This window comes from Folsomia candida, unplaced genomic scaffold, assembly GCF_002217175.1.
Source record: "Folsomia candida strain VU population unplaced genomic scaffold, ASM221717v1 Fcan01_Sc060, whole genome shotgun sequence".
Classification (NCBI taxonomy): Eukaryota; Metazoa; Arthropoda; class Collembola; order Entomobryomorpha; family Isotomidae; genus Folsomia; species Folsomia candida.
The window spans coordinates 260,550-281,783 of record NW_019091252.1 but is presented as its reverse complement, the minus strand read 5'-3'; the positions used below and the strand labels follow the sequence as shown (position 1 = coordinate 281,783).

General features: G+C 38.0%; 1 protein-coding gene across 1 annotated transcript; it reads left to right on the top strand.

The window, feature by feature from the left end:
- The first annotated feature begins 55 nt into the window (after window positions 1-55).
- LOC118433591 lies at window positions 56-21,230 on the top strand. The gene is made up of 11 exons (XM_035845651.1): window positions 56-1,309; window positions 10,983-11,126; window positions 17,054-17,114; window positions 17,185-17,282; window positions 17,355-17,414; window positions 17,528-17,596; window positions 17,902-17,955; window positions 19,016-19,132; window positions 19,205-19,506; window positions 19,859-20,015; window positions 20,197-21,230. The coding sequence occupies exons 1-10, from the start codon at window positions 1,240-1,242 to the stop codon at window positions 19,895-19,897; spliced, it is 1,014 nt and encodes a 337-aa protein (XP_035701544.1). The 5' UTR covers window positions 56-1,239; the 3' UTR covers window positions 19,898-20,015; window positions 20,197-21,230.
- Window positions 21,231-21,234: the final 4 nt, after the last annotated feature.

The following is a 21,234-nucleotide window of genomic DNA, read 5'->3' as shown; positions in this document are numbered from 1 at the left end:
GAGAAGAAGAAGACGACGAAAGCAAGGAGCGGAAGAATAGAGTGCGGGAGAAAGCAACTCGTGCTGGTGGGATCTCATGCAGTACCAGCGTCCGTGTTTTGGCCCACAGACATCATTCACCTCACTCGCACTCAGTTCATTCCCAGCTTTCACTGGAGAAAGTCGGACGCACTTTTTCAACGCTGCTCACTCAAGCACTTGTTGGCATTGAGAGAGGATTTGGAAGTAAATGAAAAATTGAAGTTGCGGTTTGGTGGTGGTTTTTTCATCCTGAAGTCTAAGTTTAGAACTAAATGTGCACTTTTTCAGAAAGATGTTTGTTTATAAACTTCATACACAAATTTCGTAGTAACACTAAAATCTTAAAGATTAGAGGCTCGTTTTAATGATATTGAACTTTTTCATATGAACATCAGTTCTATTTGTAGCTGAAGGAGAATGAATTAGCAAACTTGTCTGGTGGGAGGTGTATAAGTGGTGCAGAAACTTGTGTAAATTTATCTTTGTCTCGTCTCATCGAATCTATTTCTTCCTTCCTTCCTCCATCCATCCAACCATCCATTTGGCATCATTTTCTCCCTACAGTTGGATGGAGAGGAGGAATAAGTGCTTCTCATCGTGAACAAAGATTTGCTGAAGAGTTAGACAAAACTTGTTGTGTGTCGTGTTTCGTTCCACTTTTTGAATTGTTTGTTCACTCGATTCATCATTAGTCAAACTAAGAGTGAGAAGATATAAATAAGTGGTTCGATTGTTCTCTAACTATTGATTGGCAGGAATCATAACATTGGCAAAAGTGACAAAATATCCATGCTACATAATTTTCACACCCTCAACTTTGAAAACCAATTATTTAGTTGGTAAAACATATGTAAATAAAGTCATATAAACTTTGTACCGGAAAAACACGATCTGTTTCTTATGTAAAGAGATATTTGTCGTCCTTGTTGTCTGAAGTCTCATCTGCATTCACAACTTCACCTTTCACCCGTTGACTAATACACTTCCTTTCGCTCCTCTTTACATGACTTCCTTCACGAAATAGGTGAAATATCGACCAGTCCAGCAACTGTACCAGTGACGTGATAAAGATTTATAACTATTGCCCCCAAAAAAAGAAACGTGTGTAAAGATTAAAATTCAACACATTTAGACAAAGTAGGGAAGAAATCAGTAACGATTTTATCCGTTTTCGCTCTGAAAGTATCAGTGATTTGTATACGTGCTCAGAATTGAATCATGGCTCCGATATCGACGCTGGTTTTATGGATCCTTCTCATCTCACAAGTGGGGACGGGATTCTCGAAAAGTAAGACGATATACACACAATACACTTTTTGTAAAGTATGCCTTACTTATTTATTAACTTTCTCTTTTGAAACACGAGTTGATTTGAATTTTAAAAGTAAACGAGATTTGATCTCGATATTGCTCGCTCAGTGATCCATGCAAGTAACACAATTCTTCCACTTTCTCCATTATGGATTCAGAGAAAGTGAGAAGAAAGAGAGTACCAATTTCCATTACGGATGGAAAGGTGGGTGACGTTGCTTTGCCGTTTTTTTCTGTTTGCTTCCTTTCTTCCCTTCCTTATTCATCGTGTAAGGGTTCATTCTTCCATAAAGCTACGTAGCTCTACCTGCAGTAGGAAAAGTGCATGCATGAAGTTCCAGGTGAAGAGTTTCCTGTATGTAAGTCGTCGTTGTTGTTGTTGTTGGTGCTGAATTCATCTCTTGTGAGGCTGCTGTTGGTACGAGTATTCTGTTGAAATCAGTGAAAGAAGAAGGTGCAAGGACTGAGAATATGGAGTTTATTTTATCGATTGAAGTCGGATCTTTGTGCAGAGAGAGAGAGAGGTGAATTGTGGAATCTTTTGACATGAAGGTGGAGTATGTTTGTATGTGTTTACCTGGATGGAGGACTTGTGAGTCCCGCATGGCATCTTGTCAAAGTAGGAAAGGATGAGATGAGTCGGGATGATGTTGATGATATCGATACATATGTGTCGTGTATGTGTACATGCACTTCTGGAAAACTGGTATTTAATCAGTACTTACTACTTACCGGAGTACATATGTGACTCTACCGCCACGGTAATACATAACGGACATTACCGTTTAGTAATGTTGTGGTAATGAAAAATTTACCACTCAGAAACAAACTATTACTAATCCGGTAGAAAGTTATTACCAAGTCAATACCAGTATGGAGTACATGATATGTGACTCTACCTGATTTTGAGCAGTGCACACATAATATGTAAGTACCTAGGAAGGAAGGAGTGTAATTTTGTAGTTACATACATGGTGGCAGCTTAATTTGGGTTGGGTGGCATTTTTGTATGCGAGGAGAGACGTTATTTGACTTCATTTCATTAGGAGAAAGATAATCCTATCAATTTTCTGACAAGAGTTAAATGAAATATGAAACCGAATCTGTACAAATTAAGGTTTACAACTAAGCAGATTAGGGCACGGGAACTAATTTTTGTCGTAAATAATGTGGAGAAAATGTGGGCATATAATTTAGCTTGGTGCTTACTTGATGTGATTGGAATCCGGACTTGTTGAATAATCGATCGCTTCCTACATAGCTTCCTTCCCTCGTGCGTTTGGGGAGGAGAAAGTCCGTGTAAGTCAGCCGAGTTGACAAAAGTATTCGGATGAAGTGTGTGGTTTGGCTTGGTTGGACTTTTATCTAGGACTTCTATCTGGAAGTTGGCACATTTCAGCGTGCAGTGAGGACGAGTGGATCGTATGGAAATGACAGCAAGAATAAATTGGACAAAATTCGTTTGGTGAACGAGATGTGGTTCGTGTTAGATGGGTGGATTTAGATTTGCATTTTAACAGAATGTTGGTTGGCATTGAATTCGGGGAACCTTTTTCATTTCGGGGTGAGGATCGGTTCTTTTAAAATGGAAATTTGTCGTAATTTAGAAAGTATTAGGGCTGAGGTGGATACCTGGGAACGTGAATAGTATGAATGCGATTGGTTGTATGATCCCGTCCTTTGAGATGGCTAGTTTTAGTTCCATATTGGACAAATTAATCACTTTTTCACTTTCGCCGAAGTAAGAAATTGTGGAAAATACTTGGACAGCCTCGTGCCCAGGATGACATTTATTTGCTAAAAATCCAATTTCAAAAGTGCAGCGTGCTCGTACGTCTGAAGATTTCCGATAAGGTCATCACTTGTTTATTGCATCCGTTTTATGACGGTGATTACATGCAGGACGATCCAATAAATGTTATTTCATGTCTTCCTTCTGCCCATTGTCTTGGCCTACTTTCTAAATCACTGTGCTTTCTAGAAGCTTGTTTTCTTCGAATTAATATACTAACCTCTCTCCTCAGCGGATAATCTTATGAACGACCTGCATCGTAACTTGACAGCCTCGCTTGGATTGTTCCATCATGTTGAAGTTGAACCTTAATGAAATTAAGATTCCGAGAATTTTCTCCCCCTTGGCACATTTTCTTCATAATCGTGATCCTTTCCTGAGCAATAAATATATTTTACAACCTTACGTAAACATTATTCAATTTAATTACATCACAGGAAAATTTCTCGACCAGAAACCATTTTCTTTACTTTACCTCGCGGGATAAAAGCAGTCGTACATAGAAAGGGCTTAAACAGTTTAGCACTTTAGCGGACCGAAAGAAAAACACTTTATCCCCTTACATGTTTTATTTACTTACTAATCTTTCAGCCGGGCTGAATTTAATGATGTCTTATACAGCGTCAGATTATTTTCACTTTGTGTTGAAAGTTGAAACCAAGAGGTAGAAAAGGACCCATTAATAGAAAGTGTAGCTTAAAACCGCAAAGAATTTGATACGTAGGCACGACTCGTAAAAAGTCCCACCGCAACAATGTCTCGTTGGGTGAAAACCTTCAAATTCTTGGGGTTCGTACTAAACACTGCCTCGTGAGTATTTAGTTGCATTGTCAACCCCACCCACCCATTGACAACGTCGAGAGAGATAAAACTTCATCAAAAGCACAGATCCGTCCATGCCTGGAGCACGAGGCAGGAAGGATGCGAATTGTTTGCACGCCTTACATAACTAACAATCCAATCCATCAGTATCCCACCGGGATTTGGACGATGTATGGAAAAGAACAAGTTTCATACTTCAAATTTTGCGAATTCATACGTTTGTAGCATCGCAGCGAAATTGAATGGATATCTGTGATTGTATCCATTATGATAAATATTTTCTAAAATAGGTGTAGCTTCAGACTGGAAATGGTCCATGGGAAAATGTGTAGTCCTGTGCAGTCACTTGTATTTACTAATGTTTTATACGTATTTATTTTTAGAAATGACAGTAAAATGTAGATCTTGATCATAAATGATGACTATTTTCAAGGGCTTAAGTTAACTAGGTACATATGTACATAACTCTAAACTGATAATGGAGGTCTTCACGCGTATGCTCTCCGATTTTGATGTCAGTCGATCACAATTTTAATTAATGTGACATTTTCAAAAGACACGATCTCCTAATGCTCACGTTTGGCAGAGATATTTGCATCCAATGAGGAGAAAGCGCGTCCTAAAGTTGACAAATTTTAGACTTTCTTTTATTTTTTTTTATTTTTTTTAGACTTACTTTACTGCGCGTTTTCTCCTCTTCGGATTAAAATATCTCTGCTAAACGTGAGCATTGGGAGATCGGATCTTTTGAAAATTTGATACGAATTAAATTTGTGATCGATCGACACTGGTTTAGTCAAAATCTGTGAGCATACGCTGTGAGACCTCCATTGTGAGTTGTGCCACCGTGTCACCCAGTCATACCATCAAGATCCTGCCGGGTTAATCCCCTTTGAGCTAAATTTACCACCGGTGGTTGGTTACCAATTGAAAATAAATTGTGGACATTGACATTGAATGAATCTATATTTGGCCACCTTGACATTTCATGCTCTTCATTCGTGTTGTTAAATAAAGTCACTTGATCTATTCCATTAGGCATCGCGGTACCATAATAACTTTTGAGCAGGTCTTGAAATAGTTGTCTGTCTGTATCTACGAAATCCCATCTCCCCACCCACGCGAATAAAGTAAATAATTTGTAAAGAATTTCGCCCCACTCAATCCCAGCATTGAACAAGTCTGACCTTTTTCTCCTTTTCGTAATTGTGTGCATACATATCTCACCAATAAACGAGGAGTAAGCCTATATTCCAGGCACGATTACGGGGACAAACCAGTAAAGCATAAGCAGCTTAAGCCATTCTTCTCTCTTCTTTGCATCAACTCCATCCATCCAGGTAGACCTGGGCCCGACGCCGATGAGAGAAAGCAAGTCGTCGTGAGTGAAGTGGTGAAATTCGACCTGTCACAAACAACTCGCAATCCGAGGTTTCACTTACTTTACTTTTATTTTAGTTCTTCTTTTGAGATTAATTCTGGATGGTGGCAGTTATTTGCGTGGGCAGAAGGACCCCACTTTTTACTTCCTCTCAAGTCGACGTTGCGAAACGGGTTAAAAAAAGTGGACAGGTGGGTGACAAAAAGTGAGTGGCATCATGTACGAACGATATAGACATCCCGGAGCAATGGCCGCGGAAGGTGTGGGGACATCTGGGGACATTAGCTTTGTATGATAGGGGTTTATATAACCAGTAACCAGGACATTGAACAACCGTGGGGACATTGCCCCTCTGCCCCCACGCTTCCGCGGTCACTGTCCGGAAAACAAGTCAGACCACACTACTGTCAAACATGGTAGGAGTAATTTCAGCTATTTATTAAACGTCAGATAGCTTCAGATAACTCATACATCTTGCCTTTTGATGCAATAAATTTTTCCATTTTTTATTTAATTAAATGATGAACCCAGCAGGGAAAGGTGGAGGTTTGGAATGATTAGAAAAAAATGTGCTCGTGGGGACGTGGGTGAGTGAAGGGTAGTGTTCTCAATGGTCCGGTTCGGTCCGGTCCAGTGCAGGATCAGGACCGGACCGAAGACCGATAAGCTTGGACCGAAACCGGACCGATATTTTTTGACAGGACCGGGACCGGACCGAGTCTTATCGGTCGGTCCCGGTCGGACCGATAAGATTTCGCTTTCAATATTAGACAAACCTTACGGATTTTACAAGTTACTTCCGAACACGTTAGTTGCTTCACAGAAAAATTTAAGTTTACATTTAATTTTCAAAATTTATTTTAACGTCGTAAAATTCGAAGTTCTTATTAGAATTTTATTTTTTTGATAGATTTAAAGATAGTGACAAGTTTTCACAAGTACAGATTATGAGGGTCACCAAATTTTCAGTAGTGTGCCATTACTAGTGTCTCACCTACTGTCTTTTATCTGATTGAGTAAAAGAAATTTTGTTATTCCCTGCGGCGCAATATAAAATTTAGTGACCCACATGAACTTTTTGAACCTGACCATTGAATAAATACTCTTTACGTTAAACGATGACTAAAAATGGGACAAATTTTAAAACGATTTGTGAAAAATTTGGAAATTTACAGAGATTAATCTCAGAATGAATCGCACGCTAAGTTAAATCTAAGCTTACATCTGTTACAAATATTGGTTGGCGAATCTACCATAAATTTTGGTAAATAAATAACAATTATCCCCAACCTTGCAAAAAAAATTAGATAGATGAAAGTGGTCGGCATGTGTGCGACCGACAAGAGTGAAAGCAAGTAAACAACGTCATAAACTGTAGCAAACGCAATGTAGCAGTAGGGTGAAACATTTGAGAAAGGGCAAGCTGGCTTGGCTTATTTCATACTTATTTCTGTTAATTTTAACGTTTCAAAGATGAAGTACACACATTTGCGTACTGCATAAAACTAAAAAAAAATTCTAAAAAATCTGAGTATTTGTTTGGCAATTTTGTGGCAAATTAGATGGTTAATAGTCGATTGTTTAAAATCATCCCAAATTATGGAATTTTCTCTATACCGGTACTTGGAAACTGGTTGAAATAAACATACCGTCTTTTGTAGGAAATCATGAAGATTTTCATTGGTTGCTATTCGGTGTAATTAAAAAATCAACATCGTACCCAAGGAAATTTTACACAAAAATCATTGATACGAAAGAGGTTAATAAGCTAATTCAAAAGCCAGATATAATAGATATATGTGGTCATAAAATTAAAGCGCTATGTTGTAGCCGTTTCACATTTTCTCCAAAAGTTATCGTCCGAAGGTTATCGGTCCGGTCCTAAACAGTCAGGACCGAGACCGGACCGAAATTTTTTATCGGTCCTGGTCCGATCTAAGCCCAGGACCAGGACCGGACCGAACCGGAGTTATCGGTCCGGTCCGGTCCGTGGACCGGACCATTGAGAACACTAGTGAAGGGGAAACGTATGCGACGCGATTTTTTTAAGTTTCGCTATGTCTCTCGTGTCATACACAATTTGGTGACGAAGATGGAGTGAATTTAGATCCGGGGATCGTCTTCCTTGTACCTCTGGCATTTTACTTACGTGAGGTGGGTGAAATTCCCGGAAAAAGAGAGCTAAATATGATCAGAAAGATGTATGTGGGTTTATCCCCTTCAGAAAAAAAGAGATGGGTTTCCAGAAATTATTTCCATTTCACTTAACTCAATTCCATCTCGTGGTTGATTTCACTTTTCAAGTTATTAGTAGTTAAATAGTGATACACGTTCCATTACAAAAATTCACGGGTGGGTGGTTGACTCACCTTACGGTGGTCGTCAGTCCCTGTCACTTTCACCTCGACCTCAACTTCCAGCCCACCCGACAATAACTTTCACTTCATGTTGAGGAGAACTAATTTCCTCGAGTTGGAGGAATTTCAACTAATTTCTATTTCTACCTAACTTGTCGGTTACACACCTGCTTTCACATCTCCTCCTCCGATATTGATTGACAGAACAGCCAACAACATCCGGTCTTGTTCACAACGTTCTGAACAAGTTATTACTTTTAGCTTGATTATTCCTATTGCTCATGGACGGAAATTTCTCGTAAATAAATTTGGGATGGGAGGATAGGAAATTACAATATTTTACACATCAAAGAATTCTTTAAAATCTGAACTTGCTCTCGGATCGAGTTTATTTGACTGCGCGAATTAAAATTCTTAGAAATTTTGATCAATCCGAAAGAGGAAATCAGTTCAGCCCCAGCCCAGCTAGAAAGAAAGGGTAAGCATGAAAATAAAGGATGTGGGACTCGGAGCACAGAAATATTAATATTAATAATAATGCCACCGGCACCCATTAATTCTGCCTGCTCATCCATTTGGAGGACAATACATAGACTTTCTATGCATTTACGTGTGTAGCGGTTTTAATATAATTCATACACGCAAAGCGAATGCAAACCTTCAGTTGGTTTGGTTTGATAAAGCTTTCGGATTGATTACAATGTACTTAATTCAAGGATGGGATGGAATATTGTGGCTGAACGTAAATATGTATTTCTGTCCCACTGTGATTATTAATCTGTGTGGTTACTGTACTGAGATTTATGCAGGGAAAGGGCTTTATTAATCTCAAGTTGTAATACAAATTATTGATTGTATACGAAAATATTTTATCATCAAGAAGTACGTTAGTAATTCTTGAAATATTGGTATAAATTGCACTAATTATTGATTTTAATGTGTCGATTACTTTCAAATCATACTCTAACAAATGCCCCGGCATGATTTGTTTGTGAATTTTTGTGTCATACTTTCTCCGAGCGTGTTTACGTAATTCGTTCATTACGCATTTGCAAACTTGAAGTCTTGATCTAGACAAATGTTCGTCTCAATTCCAAAGTTATGTGACCTTCTGCGTTACCGTTTCCGCGTAAGGTTCCCTCCAGACTAAACAAACCAGAACATGCACGTCATAACAGTCAGGGTACGTACGTACGTAAGTAGTTGGAATAATTAGTAGAATTTATACCCTGCATGCTGTTATATCTACGTGCTGCGTATGAATGTGGTTACGTAAGCTTGGTTGACATCGTGTAGCTGGGCATATCCATATCTGCGAAAGAGAGAAGCAGGTCGGGATGGTTAGCCTCCGTCTGGTGAAATAATGTGCTTGCTCTCGAGAGAAAGTAAAGAGTGGAGACGAGGATGCTTATGCGAGTTATTTGCTTTATAAAACTCCACTACCACCAACAACATTGTTTGCACAAGATGAGAACTACGGAGCCAAACCACTTAATACTACTACTACGACGTGTGTATGGAAGCATACGTGGTGCGCCTATGTATAAATAGGTAGCCCTAATTGAAGCAGACTGCACGAGCAGCATCTATAAATGTGTGTACTTTTGCGACCACTAATGAAATTTTAGGGTGAAAGTGGAAGTCTGTTATTTTTCCGAAAATACCTGGAAAATTTAAAAGGCTTTATTTGAGGAGGTAAATAAGGACGAAAATACATTCACAGTCGTGTTTATTCCAACTTCATTTCATTCAATTGTACAATAATGGGACCAAATTAAGTTCGTCGTTTTGACACGGATTTAACCTTGCCTTCTGGAACGACGCCTACGCACAATCTGTTTGATTTGGCGTTGAGTTAAAAACATGTTGCCGACAAAAATAGGTGCGATTTCTTGGTAATGTTGTTGGTTAGTTGGAGCCAGAGTTATGAGGTTTCTTGTTTTTCTATTTTTTGGTTATTATTACGTTCAGCTAGAAAAATAAATCATGAACTTGGGGTAAATTGGGAATAAATTAGTTTTTATGGAACAAGTTTGTGATCTTGAATAGGTGTAAAAATAGGCCTGGTGGTGTTAAAAGGCAGAGTTTCCTCTTTCATTCCTAACTCAATTTTGACTACATGCGAGTAAGTAGATTGGCTCAGCAAATCGTATTGATTTTCTTTTCTTTGATAGAAACTTATTGAGTTTGAAATGGTGAAGAGTAACATGATTTGCTCACTTGGTAGGAAAAGTTGGAGGACTTGAAAGCTGGCCAACGACCGGGGTCCATCAATAACTGTAGCCTTGGAAAATTTCTAGATTTTCTTGAAGGATACAGTTGATGGACCCTGCTGGCCATGAAATGCAATGTAACAACGAACTTATGAGTAAGGATCATTAAACTTATTTTACATAGTAGATAACCAGCGATAGACTAAATATGTCACGTGTCATTTATTAGGATTTCTTAGACTTCTTTGCATATGTATGTAGGTGCATACGACTTTGTCCCTTCGTGTGGTTGTCAACACTCTGGAACATTTAAAATTTGCCTAATATATACACCTGGAGTGAAAGCTGAGGGTAGGTTCCCTTTCGGAGGGTGAGGTCAAAGGTCAAATCTAGTCAAAACCCTTCACCAATGAATTCCATCACCGATGGTTTTTCTCCTTTCTTTATACATTTTAGTGGAACAAGGTTATTTAATTTAGATGAACTTAAATATTTTTAAAGCCTCAGAAATTTGCACGAACTTTCTCCCCATAATGGCACAATTTCTGCAAGAAACGTTTCGAAAGGTGTCTCTCGTTCACCTGATTTATCCATACTTCCAACCGTTCGAGATATACGTACGTAGGTGCGTACTCATCATGGTAAAAGGATTATATTGAACTTTAATTGAAAATGAATGAGTTCCAAGTAAAGAGCATATTTTAGCTTTCACTCGGTTTCAATAAATTCCATTTGATTCCGCCTCTTGCTTAAACCTTGGTGAAGACATGATCAAGTGAGCGAGTGAGCAGGGAGTGAAAGTTAATTGACTTTACATCCCATACTCGCTACCACCGCACCACTCGACGTTTCAGAGTGGACTGGATTCCATGCAAAGTACGTAAGTGAATGAAATAGGAGAACAACAAGAATGAACATCCGGGTCAGAGTGAAAGTAATTAAAAGAGCTAATTGCTTTTCATGCTAGCTGAACAACTGATACTCGTCGTAGCGAAATTTGTTTTGGTTTCTTTTTCGCCATATGCACTAAGTTTGAATGAAGCCGTAGATTTTGCAAATTTTTAAGAAACTAACAATATTTTCAGAAGGTGCCAAACTGGGGGAGTCATGTGATCGTGGCGACTGCGTTGGCGAGTACGTATTTTGCAACAGGACGACGAGAAAATGTCAATGCGAGGCGAACCACCCGTTCCAAGTTAACACGGACAAGGGGACCATTTGTGCTAAAGGTGAGCAGCTAAATTAATTAACTTATTATTCACGTTTAAAAACTAGCAAAATGTGCATAAAATAGTACAACATCACTTTTTTTAATGTAACGCTAATAATGTCAACATAACAGTGACCACGACCACGGAAAGGTTCAGAGTTATCTTGGGGCTAGAATTGCAATGACTTCCCACACAGATGCAGATGGACATGGTTTTACTGGCCTTGTACGGCTTGCATCCAACGTGGTTGTAAATATGTCGCTCTCGATAATTCTTTACGCAGCGTCGCTCCGTGGGCTTATCATTGCCCAGAATGGTTACACACCCTGTTTTTAAATTATGGAATAATGCCAAGTTGTTGTGTATAAAAGTTATTTTTTTACGTACGGTCAATGTCAGCCGTCCAGCATTTCTCGGTCATCGTGTTGTTCCTCTTTCAAGGGTTTGTCCGTGCAAAAGTCTCGCAATCCGGGCCAGATTCTTTGCACCTAATTTACATGTACAAGTTTTTATTGTGATGCGGTTATTAATTCGTGAAAATACGTAATAATTTATTGAGGTTTAAATACAAGTAGCAGAACATTTTGCCACGAATCCCCCAAGGCTTCTTCCCGTTATGATCATGACCACCACCATGATGGCCGCCGTCGTATTGATAATCTGTGAATTTATGACGTACATATTTATGCAATCAAAGTTTGGCCAAATTATGTACTCGTTTTTCATACCATTTTCATCTTCATCGCTCTGAACTGCAATGACGCAACTTGTCAGAATAAAAATAATAACGGCAACTGACGGAGGTTTGTATTTCATTTTTCAGATTTAAGACACAAGTCATTAGCCTAAAATTCTTGACGTTAATTAATTGAAATAGAAATTCATAAGCAGCAAGAAGTCAGGTACATATATTTTGTAAATATGCGATATGGATGAGATGGACATTTTTTTACCTGGCCACGCAGAATAAATAACCCGTGGAAAAACGTAATTCATATCATCTAGCAACCGTATGATGTAATGAGTGAGGAATAAATCTCAAGGAAAAATGATGGACTTCATGAAAAAACGTGTCAAACGAACATAAAAAAGTGGCGTTATACACTAAAATGCAAAATAGCACCAAATAAAGTTACGTAAATTCTGACATTGGACTTCACCGTCACGAGGTCAAAATATTGACGCTGTTGCTTTCGTGTTGAAATTTCCTTTAAAATGACATACTTTACAATGAAAATTAAGATTAAGTTTGTCTGAGCCTCTTATCGAACTCGACCGAGAACTAAAAATTAGAATGGCGAAAACGGCGTTTGGTTATTTTTGGCCCGTTCTGAACATATCCTGCTTACGGACGACGGACGGACAAAATGATCACAATCAGCGGCTGACGCCACTTAATAAATCTAATTTCACATCTGATGAGGAATCCGAGTTGAATTCCCATGTGGTTTCGGCTTTATGGATATGGTTTTGCCTTCACACCCACCACATTTATGTAGGATTAGTCCAAATTCTCTCAGAAATTCTTGACTTGGCAAACCTAATAAAGCATTAGTAAGCATGGTGCCCCGAATGTCCCAAATATCGCAGTGTGCAGTCTGGCATGAAATTAAATCCGTACTTAATTAATTATCGTTATGTTTTGATCTCATCACTTCGTGGTACATGTGACATGCCACGACAGTCAAAATGAGATGGCCATCCTCACAGAAACCGAATTTGTGCTCACTTCCGGATTCTGCTGCGGTTTCGTGTCAATGGGAATGAAAACTTTTAGAGAATCTTGGAAATTTTGAATGCAATAAATATGTTGTCGTGTTTTCCGGCATGTGGTGCTTTTTCAAAGTGCTTAAATACAACAATAGGGATCGAATTTGATTAAAACAATTATTTAATGACATGAACGCTGAGTTATATATTTCCTCGCTGTAAATACGAAAATTTATCACTGATGGAAAAATTTGCGAGTACCCATCTCTAAATTAACGCCTGCATAATGTATGCATATGTAGTAACTACTTGTCACCCGAGATTTTCTCTAAGATGTAAACTGATCTCGGTCAGGAAGACGGCATACGTAGCGTGCATACGAAGAAAGATGAGGACTCGTCTAGTCTGGAATTAGATTAGAGGATAAATTACGTTCACCACATCAACTCACTTACGTTACGTTACGTGATTCGTTCCGGTTAGTTTGGAAAAGGAGGGAAGCATATTGGGTGAAAGGAGCCAAGAAGAAGAGGAAAAACTGGAATGTCTCCCTGCGGAGAAGTATTTACGGATTACGGATTTATTAAATCTCCGCTTGATGGACTTGGACTCACACACTAACCAACGTTACGTCCTCTAAATAACTCCCCTACCTGAGAAGCATGCATGGTAGCAACATTCAACAATTTATAGCAGCATGCCCGAGTAAAAATTTGACCAGGCTTCCTGCAGAAATTCGGTCAGAATTTTCTGCAATAAAAGCAGAGCGATTTGTGCAGAAAACTCTGTATATACGGTTCTGCAAAATCAAAGGGATATAAATTTTCTGCAGAGCTATGTAAAAAAATATGCAGAATACGATATGCATCGAGCTTTTTCTGATTACTGCAGAATTCGACACAGTGATTTCCACCCGGGATCACGGCACACTTTTACCTCATGGCCGCACGTACATCCATAGTTCCTCCTAAGCATCGACTGTCAAGCTTTCTCCGTACAAATTGTTTCTCTTCCTTTATTGAGCAGGAGGCCGTAACGTTCCCTGGAGTGAAACAAAAACCGTGGTGGTTGTTGTTGTTGGTGGTCTTCCATTAAATTGCAACACTAACCGAACCACCTCTACAAAATATCCCATAGAAATAAATGAATTTTCCACTCTGGGGGAACTTTATTTCGCTCACCATTTCACAGGCTTGATTCTATTAGCGATATTGTTAGTTCTCCACATACGTTTGGTGCTGGATGGAGAGCATTTTTGGGAGACCAGTCAATATTTGGACAGGTGGGTTCAGATGTGCTTGGAGGATAATTAAGTCACAGACGGTGTAAAAATGTGAGCGTGTGTGTGGCGATTGTTAATGGCTTCTACTTTCTCTTTGGGGTGAAATGGTGACAGATTTTTAGGAGAGAAAGCGTTACTTGATCTGGTTTGGGGTGTACTTTCAGGTAGTAACGGGGAAAAGTGCGCTCTTGGGATTCCTGGTAATTGCGGTGACATTATTTAGAGTAAAAAAACCACACGTTGTGTTTTGTCGTAATTCGTCAATTCTGTTGTATAAAGATGTTTACTTACTTGATGCGAGATTGAATGCTAAAAGTTACCTTGAGTTTTATAAATAAATGTTATGAGAGTGAATGCCTGAGTTTTTTTTAGACCTCTAATAATAACCAAGGTTCGAATTAAGCTATTTCTGACTTCTGTGCAAAAAAAACTTTTTTTTTTACTTTTTGTGCAGATATCAAACTTAGGCATTTCTCTAATTAGTGAATTTATTAGAATCATTTTTGATAGGAGAAAGTTATGCACACGTAAAATGTTCCTAACTTGTGAAAACGGGTATATTTACTTAACTATTTAGGTTTCATCAAAGTGCAACTTCTGAATATGGAATATTCAGGCCCATCGATGAGAATTTTCGCCAAGGATGGTACATACATAGACTTAATGAATATACATAATAGCGAATATATTACATGTGTGCAGTCTTGTAAGAGAAATTTTGGCTAAAAATCCTTTGATGTAAGTACTTATTTATTCTCTGGAATGTTGTATTTACATTTTTTCCGTTTTTACCTTAATTTTAATCATCATCTCTGCTATCATGTTTCAATAATGGGGAAAAGAAGTTGGTGAGTCATATCTGGCTGGAATGGCTTCTTCTTTTTGATCCAGCTTTGACAAAAGATTCATAATGCCATTTGATGAGATGTGTATGCATGTAGAGAGCTAGGGAAATGATGAAACGTGTGACGTAAGTACGTTAAAAAGGCTCAGAATAAGACTTTTTCTTTCTTCTTTTTCGACTTTCTCATCTTTTCTTGGTCCTCATGCAACAAAAAATCAAAGTTGAGTTAATTTAATCTTTTCTCGGTTCACTTGATTGACTCGAATCGATGGAAGAAAGGGGAAAAATTGATGGTTGGAATAGGATCCTGGGCACCGGTGAGGGACAAAATATAGCAGTTGTCCAACTGACTTGCTTTATCGAGATCAACATGGAACATGGTTTTCACCGTGCAGTATTATATTTATTTCAGTCAGCGTGCAATGATGGATGGCTGGTAAATGACGACAAATATGAACAGAATATGTAGAAAGTGTTACGTGATTCTGCTTCAAAATCTAAAATTTTCTGCGTGGCACAAATCAGGATGCTTAAACTATGTATATATGTAACTAAAGTCATTAAACTAAAGTGCTTCATCAAGCTATAAAGTCCTTCGAAAGTCGAAAAATGCCACTTCTTAAAATATCTGTCCGGGGGAGACCCCAAGGGTGACCTCCACTGGTTTATTAGAAGTGAAGAAAGCCACGAAGAAATGACTGACGTAGTTTTAAACAATTAGAAAAATTGGTTCAATGTTTGGACCTAGGAAAATTTGAAGCCATACTTAACCAGACAATTAAAGGTTTTGTGGCTGCTTTGGGTTGAGTAACCTAAAGAGAATTGGTTTAAAAGCGTGACAGACAACTGTTTGCCTTTTATATTTGAGCAAAATCCCACAGGGAAACCTCTTATTTTCGAAAAAAAATCTAATGCTTTTCTCAATTTACACGGATTGGTCTGGTTACAAAATTGCTTATTGTATGGCTTCCAAGGACAATCCCTTGGGTATATTGAAGCACTTTGTAGACATTGAAGGTTATCTTCCACTTACGGAAACCTGATAATCTTAAAAGTTCTGAGAAACTAAGTAAATAAGTATCTGATTCGCTTTTAAATGAGGAGGAGGATACGTACATCACGTTTTTTAAGGATTAGGATAGACTTTCTCCTTGGGTGGGATGTTCATTTCTAATCCTTAATCTGCTGCTGATGGAAAGTAAAAGATGAGACTTTGAGCCCACTCTACAACTTTTGCTTGCTCCGATTTTTTTTAGGTTGAGTTGATAAGTACTTTGAGCATCATTTTATTATGTAAATGGTGGCCGATTTATGTACTCAGACTGCAAACATCTCAAATAACCAATCATCTCTAATAAAAATATGCATCTGTCTGGGTGTATGAATATGTATGATAATAGTTTATTAATAATAGGTGAACAGTATTTCAGTAATGTTGTAATAAAGTAAAGTAAAAATTGTTAATTATTCTGTTGGAAAGTTCGAAGCTTCTACGAGGAGGTTGGAGGGGATGATTGATGAAGTCAACGCTTATCAAACCTTCCCAGATAGAAAATAACAAATTAGTTACTTCCAACCTATTTAAACGAGAGGAACTTTTTTGACTGCATGAAAAATTATGAGCACAAATTATGAGTCATAATAGATATCCAAATACATATGATGTATTTTTGTGTCTTGGTCTTGGAACATTTCGCCCACTGAGCTCATTATTAATAGATAATTTAGTTAGAAACTTTGGAGTGTATGTATTAGATTTGCTGAAAATGGGAAAATAATTTGTTGCATCAATAAGCGTACTTCACTTGATAGGTTTATTGTAGATTATCATTTTGAAGCGTTTACTGAATCACATACTATCTGCTTAGTTTTTGAAACCACATTTCGTTAGATCCAAGCTAAACTGCGGGTGCCCACCACCTTCTCCTTGTGTACATCGTTTCTTCTTTTATTAGCCAATGAGAAGTACATAGTTTAGAGTGATCATTGTGTCGTCTTCTGTACTTGAACACATTTACCTAATCAATTTATCTGGACTAATTTTAAATTTTGTAATAAATTTATGTAGCTCTGTGCATACTTTAATTAAAGTAACTTTCTCCGTTTCAGCCGCAAAGCTGGGAGAAGGCTGCCTCAAAGCTGAAATGTGCCTTAGCCTCGATGAAAATAGGTGGGTGACACGTACAGCCAACATATTATTATGCATGGGTCAACAATGATGAGTAATATATTTCCACTAGTGACTGTATCCAAGAAGGGTTCACACCAACCTGTCAGTGCAAAAGCGACTATCACCAAATATACGACAAAACCCAATCCAAGGATCGATGTGTTCTAAGTACGTCTCTAATTTAATAAAGTCTTCGTTGCTACTTTCTCACTCTGATTGTCAACATGTTTTCCTCTTCAGAAGCGCAAATGATCAGCAGCGATTTGCTCACGCTGCTCATTGTGGGGACAGCCATGACAGGTATTTCCAAACCAAGCCTCAAAAAACCAACAATTACTTCCATGAAATTGTGCTCATGATATTTTTCATTTTTATATGAATCCGATTTTTGTACGAACAATTTTTTTATACAGGTTTTTGTGGTCTAACCTGTCTCGTTCTGCGAATCTTTGCAAGGGCACGATTCGGCCCTAGGCGAAATGGTAAGACGGAAAAAGACGATTTTAGACATACATAAGTACTATGATTACGCTCTTAGAAAACTGGTATTAAATCATTACTGACCGGAGTACATATGTGACGCTACCTGCACTGGCAATAACGGGCATTACCGTCCAGTAATGTTGTGCCAATGAAAAATTACCACGTATAAACAAACTACTACCAATCCGGTAGAAAGTTATTATCGAATCTATACCAGTATATATGACATTCTACCAGATTTTTAACAGTGTACGATTTACCATTATATAATCTTCCTACATAACAATGTCGTCTTACATCACAGGTCATTACGCCAACGCACAAGCCCCGCCGGCTGTCACCCTATCAGCCGAACAAGGTTAGTACGGAGGATAGTTGCAGGTTTTAAAGAGAAATTTGTATCCACTGACTGATTATACAGAATTTCTGGCTGTTGTGTTATCTATGTAACGTGGTGATTAATTTTCTTGTGATCTAATAACTTATTGTACTCAAATAGCGTGTGTTTAAGTTTAAACCAATGGACAACAAAGTACTGTAAATCCAACTCAATATCTTTTGTTTGTGAGAAGATTTTGTTTCATAACCGAGAATTATAACCGCTCATAACATTTCAGACTTCAAATCCACCAAATTGCATGAAATACCTTGTATTACGTTTGAACAGTATTTGATATTACTGTAAACCTCTCCTTTGTTATGCAACCAGAATTATATCCCTAATGACGAGATTTGCATGAGATTTGCAACCTATTTATGTTTTAAGCACACTCGTGAGCTAATTAATAGTTATTGTGCCGAGATTATGGAACCTTTGTCCGTTTGAGTTCCAGATATTTAAGACTTTATTACTCTACTCCTGATTAATTTCATACGTGATAGTTGTCACTTTATGTAGAATTTGTAGTGTGTATTTCGTAGTAAGTATGTGTATCTGTAGTTGTACTCATATCTAGTCGTGTTTTTGTAGTAGTTTAAAAACTTTTGCACTCAAAGCTCAATAACTCGAATGGTATCGGAATAATTTGTAGGATTTAATAATTCGACATTCGCTTTTGCACTGAATTAAGCTAAATAATATAGAAAGTATAAATACCCCTGCAAAAAAACTGAAGTTTGAGCTAGGTGGCAGTACGTATAAAATATGGTTGAAAACAGGGAAAAACTATCAACAAATTAAATGACAGTAATTTTGACATGGTGGACATTTTACTTTGTTCTCTCAAAACTCAAGACGCATTTTAGCAGGAACTATCCACTTAGGGAACGTTCATGAAATACGTAACGCATCGAAGGGGGAGGGATAGGCCAACTTGCGCCACATGTTAAAAAGGGGGGCGTAACACGCTACAAGGGGAAACGGAGGGGTAACAAAAATCTCCAACTTTGCTTTACGTATTTTGTGAACGTTCCTTTAGGTGACCATTTAGCCGAACCACGCTCACTTTCCCACTCGCGGAATTCATCACAACGTAGCTCTTTGGCTGAAATTCGACGCCAATCTGGCTCCCTTCTCGCCCCACCTACTCGTCCAGGTGGGTGGGACTACTAACTAATTTTACCATAACTCTAATTAAAACTATGTGTACTTATTAATAAATATCAAGACTCTCGTCGTGCATCCAACACGTCCATCCGATCTTCCAGCTCGAGTCGAAGTCAGCGAAGTTACTCCCTCAAAAACCCGGCAGGTCATCAAAACTATCAACACAATCAACAGCTCCACCCTTCCCTCCAACACCGACCTTCGGACCCTGAGTCCCGGTCACAGCTCAGTCTCGGTGGTGGTGGTGGTGGTGGGAGGGACAGCGTCAGCGGGGGCAGCGGAAGTGCAAACAGTGTCACTTTCAACCTTCCCCTCCCCTCGTCGTCGTCAGCAGCGTCCACGTCGCATAGTCCCACAACGAAGGCATGTCACAAATAAAATAAAAACAGAATTTACTTTTTAAAGTTTTTTATTTCTTTAAAAATTACGCAATTAGCACAAAATGTAAATTTTCCCTTTCACAATTTATAAATTTATATGTATGTATTTGTGTCGTGTCTCTCGAGGAGAGTCTTTGAGTGCAAAGTGCTTTCCGTATAAAAAATGTATTAGTATTGCTGCTTTCTCGGGTATTTATAATTTATATGTAGTGTTGCTTGCATTGTGTGTCGTGTATATAGCGTCATGAATCAAGACCGTAGTTTTTCGCATTTTATGTATGTACATGCCTAACTAGCTGGTTAAATGAAAATGTCTGCTGTCATTAAATTTTCAGGGTAAACGAAGTGGTTCTGCTGGGACACTTCCTGTCTGACTTAGTTAAGATAATGGAAGATTACGTAAACCTAAATAATAATCAAAGCAGCTTATACGTACATACTTACTTACTCGATCCTACTCTACTCTCCACCATCTCGCCGTAAATGCATATGGTAAGAAAATGTGAGGATTTTCGCAATGGTTCTTAGACAAATTCTGAAATTATTTAGATTTATTAGTTCATACATACATTTGCAAATCTCTTCGTTCGAGACGCCGTATTGCATTTTGGTTGGAGTGAGACGGAGAAAGTTAATAGAAAGCAAGCCAGCATTGATTCGTTTCTCTCTCTAGATTCGTGGCGTGGCAAGTGACAGGCTGACTTGCTTATTCACTCCAAACCAACTTTCACCACCACTACTGACACACATACTCAACCTACATGGAAACGTATGGAAGCTTACTTAAGTACGAAGAAGAATACGAATTTACTCAAGTCAGGTCCGGTGAAAGCCAAGCGACGACGACGACGACGAAAGAAGCCAAATCAGCAAATGGATAAGTATTTAGGTTGAAGAGAGACTTGTTGCCCTGCTTAACCATTAGACTACACATTAGAGATGAACATGAACCTTTGACATTTTCATGATGACGATGACAACAATGCACACAGAAGAAATATCAACAACAATCAATCATTATTTATTAATATGTAGGAACTATTATGGAGGAATATATATGTATAATAGTGTATGTATTATGTAGGATACGAGTACCTATCAATACGTGTAAGGAGAGTGGCCAAGTAGAAAACAAAATCAATCAGTAGGTGTATTTAGTGTAAAATAAGTATTAATATGATTTCATGGTGTGTGTAGTGGATTTGGTGTTGATTTAGATGCTAGAATATTTATGAAGCTACAAAGTTAAATGAAGGTTTATTGTCTACTTATCGATAATGTTCAAGTAGATATTTATGTACGAGACCATCCGTTTTATTTGGTGTCAACTATTATTCCTCTAAATACTTAAAATACGTAGGTAACTAAATGTCGTACTATATTGGATCCCAAAAGTTTCCAGATACAATATTCAGGCCAAATTTTGATGGGTATTTATCAAAATTGTTAAGATTTTTGTACAAATTACATACAAGAAATGTGAAGAATGTGTGTGTCAAAATGTTAAATATGATAAGGCACGTTGGGTCACCACACTTATCTTTATATGTATGTAGTGACTCAACGTGGCTTGAATAAAATATGAATTATGTATGTACATGTGTAACACTTATGTTCAAAATCTCATTACATTTTGGAAATATGAATAAATTGTTGTCTACATAATTTTCAGTTTCTAATGGAAATAAATGGAATGTTTAAAAAATATTTT

What these genes read in the sequence shown, in the direction of transcription:
- LOC118433591 (XM_035845651.1), top strand. Translation starts at nt 1,240, where the DNA reads ATGGCTCCGATATCGACGCTGGTTTTATGGATCCTTCTCATCTCACAA. An exon ending in GGGGACCATTTGTGCTAAAG is followed by an intron (nt 11,127 to 17,053) that starts GTGAGCAGCTAA and finishes TCTCCGTTTCAG; the next exon opens with CCGCAAAGCTGGGAGAAGGC. An exon ending in ATTCGGCCCTAGGCGAAATG is followed by an intron (nt 17,597 to 17,901) that starts GTAAGACGGAAA and finishes CTTACATCACAG; the next exon opens with GTCATTACGCCAACGCACAA.